General features: G+C 61.1%; 1 protein-coding gene across 1 annotated transcript in view; it reads right to left on the bottom strand.

The window, feature by feature from the left end:
* The window catches only part of FTSJ1 (FtsJ RNA methyltransferase homolog 1 (E. coli)), a 3,486-nt gene extending 2,609 nt beyond the window's left edge, over positions 1–877 (bottom strand). Inside the window, exons 1-2 of the mRNA XM_010576798.1 lie at positions 739–877; positions 5–188 (exon numbers count right to left, since the gene is read on the bottom strand). Coding sequence (XP_010575100.1) covers positions 5–167 — 163 coding nt within the window. The 5' untranslated portion in view covers positions 168–188; positions 739–877. The remainder of the gene's footprint in view (positions 1–4; positions 189–738) is intronic.
* Positions 878–917: the final 40 nt, after the last annotated feature.

The following is a 917-nucleotide window of genomic DNA, read 5'->3' as shown; positions in this document are numbered from 1 at the left end:
AGGCACCTGGATGCCCCCCCACCCCCCTCCCAGTCACTCCCAGTACCCTGAAAGAGCTGGAAACGCTGGTCGAGCTGGAGCAGCTTGAAGGCGCTGCGGGCACGCCAGCCCTCCTCCTTGGCCAGCCGGTAGTAGATGTCACGCTTGTCCTTGGAGGAGCGGCCCATGGTGGGTTTCTGTAGGTCCTACTGTAAACAAACCCACTGATTACATACGGTGCAGCAAAAAAAAAAATAAAAAGGGTCCTGGAAGACCCACCGCCTCCACGGGTTACGGAGGGCACCCACAGCCTGGTTATTCTGTTGTAACTACCCTCCAATATTTTTTTGTAGGTCCTACTATAAACAAACTTACTATTTATGTAAAAGGTGGTAAAAACCAAAGGGTCCTGGAGGATCTGGCGGCTCCAGGCTTCGCCCAGGGGTTATGGTGGGGCCCACAGGCTGTTTGGGCTCTTATAAAACCCTCCCGATGCTGTTAATTAGGTTCCTACTATATTTGTAAGTCCTGTAAGAGCAACAAGACACAACCTTCAATGCGGCACTGCGCATGCGCGCAGTTTGGGCCCCCCCCCGCGCGCAGAGCGCTGGCGCATGCGCCCTCCGTCCCCCGCCCGCCACGGCTGACGCATGCGCACTCCAGCGCTGCGCGCAGCCCAGCCCTGCGCATGCGCGAAGCGCCCCCATGCTCACACACCCGCTAGCCCCACCCCCGCCCCGACCCTCGCCGCCGCGTTACCGATTCACGATCGCCCCGGGAGCCTCGAGAAGAACCGGAGAAGAACCGGAGGGATGGGGGGGTGGAGATGGTGTGGGGGGGAAGGACGACGGGAAGGATCGGCGGCGAGGAACGGCGGCGGCGGGTGAGGAGAGCGGCGGTCGCAACGGCGCATGCGCGAGGCGGGAAGCCGTGAGGTG

Source organism: Haliaeetus leucocephalus, unplaced genomic scaffold (genome assembly GCF_000737465.1).
Source record: "Haliaeetus leucocephalus isolate CR32 unplaced genomic scaffold, Haliaeetus_leucocephalus-4.0 Scaffold537, whole genome shotgun sequence".
Classification (NCBI taxonomy): domain Eukaryota; kingdom Metazoa; phylum Chordata; class Aves; order Accipitriformes; family Accipitridae; genus Haliaeetus; species Haliaeetus leucocephalus.
This window is presented reverse-complemented; position numbering and strand designations above follow the sequence as displayed.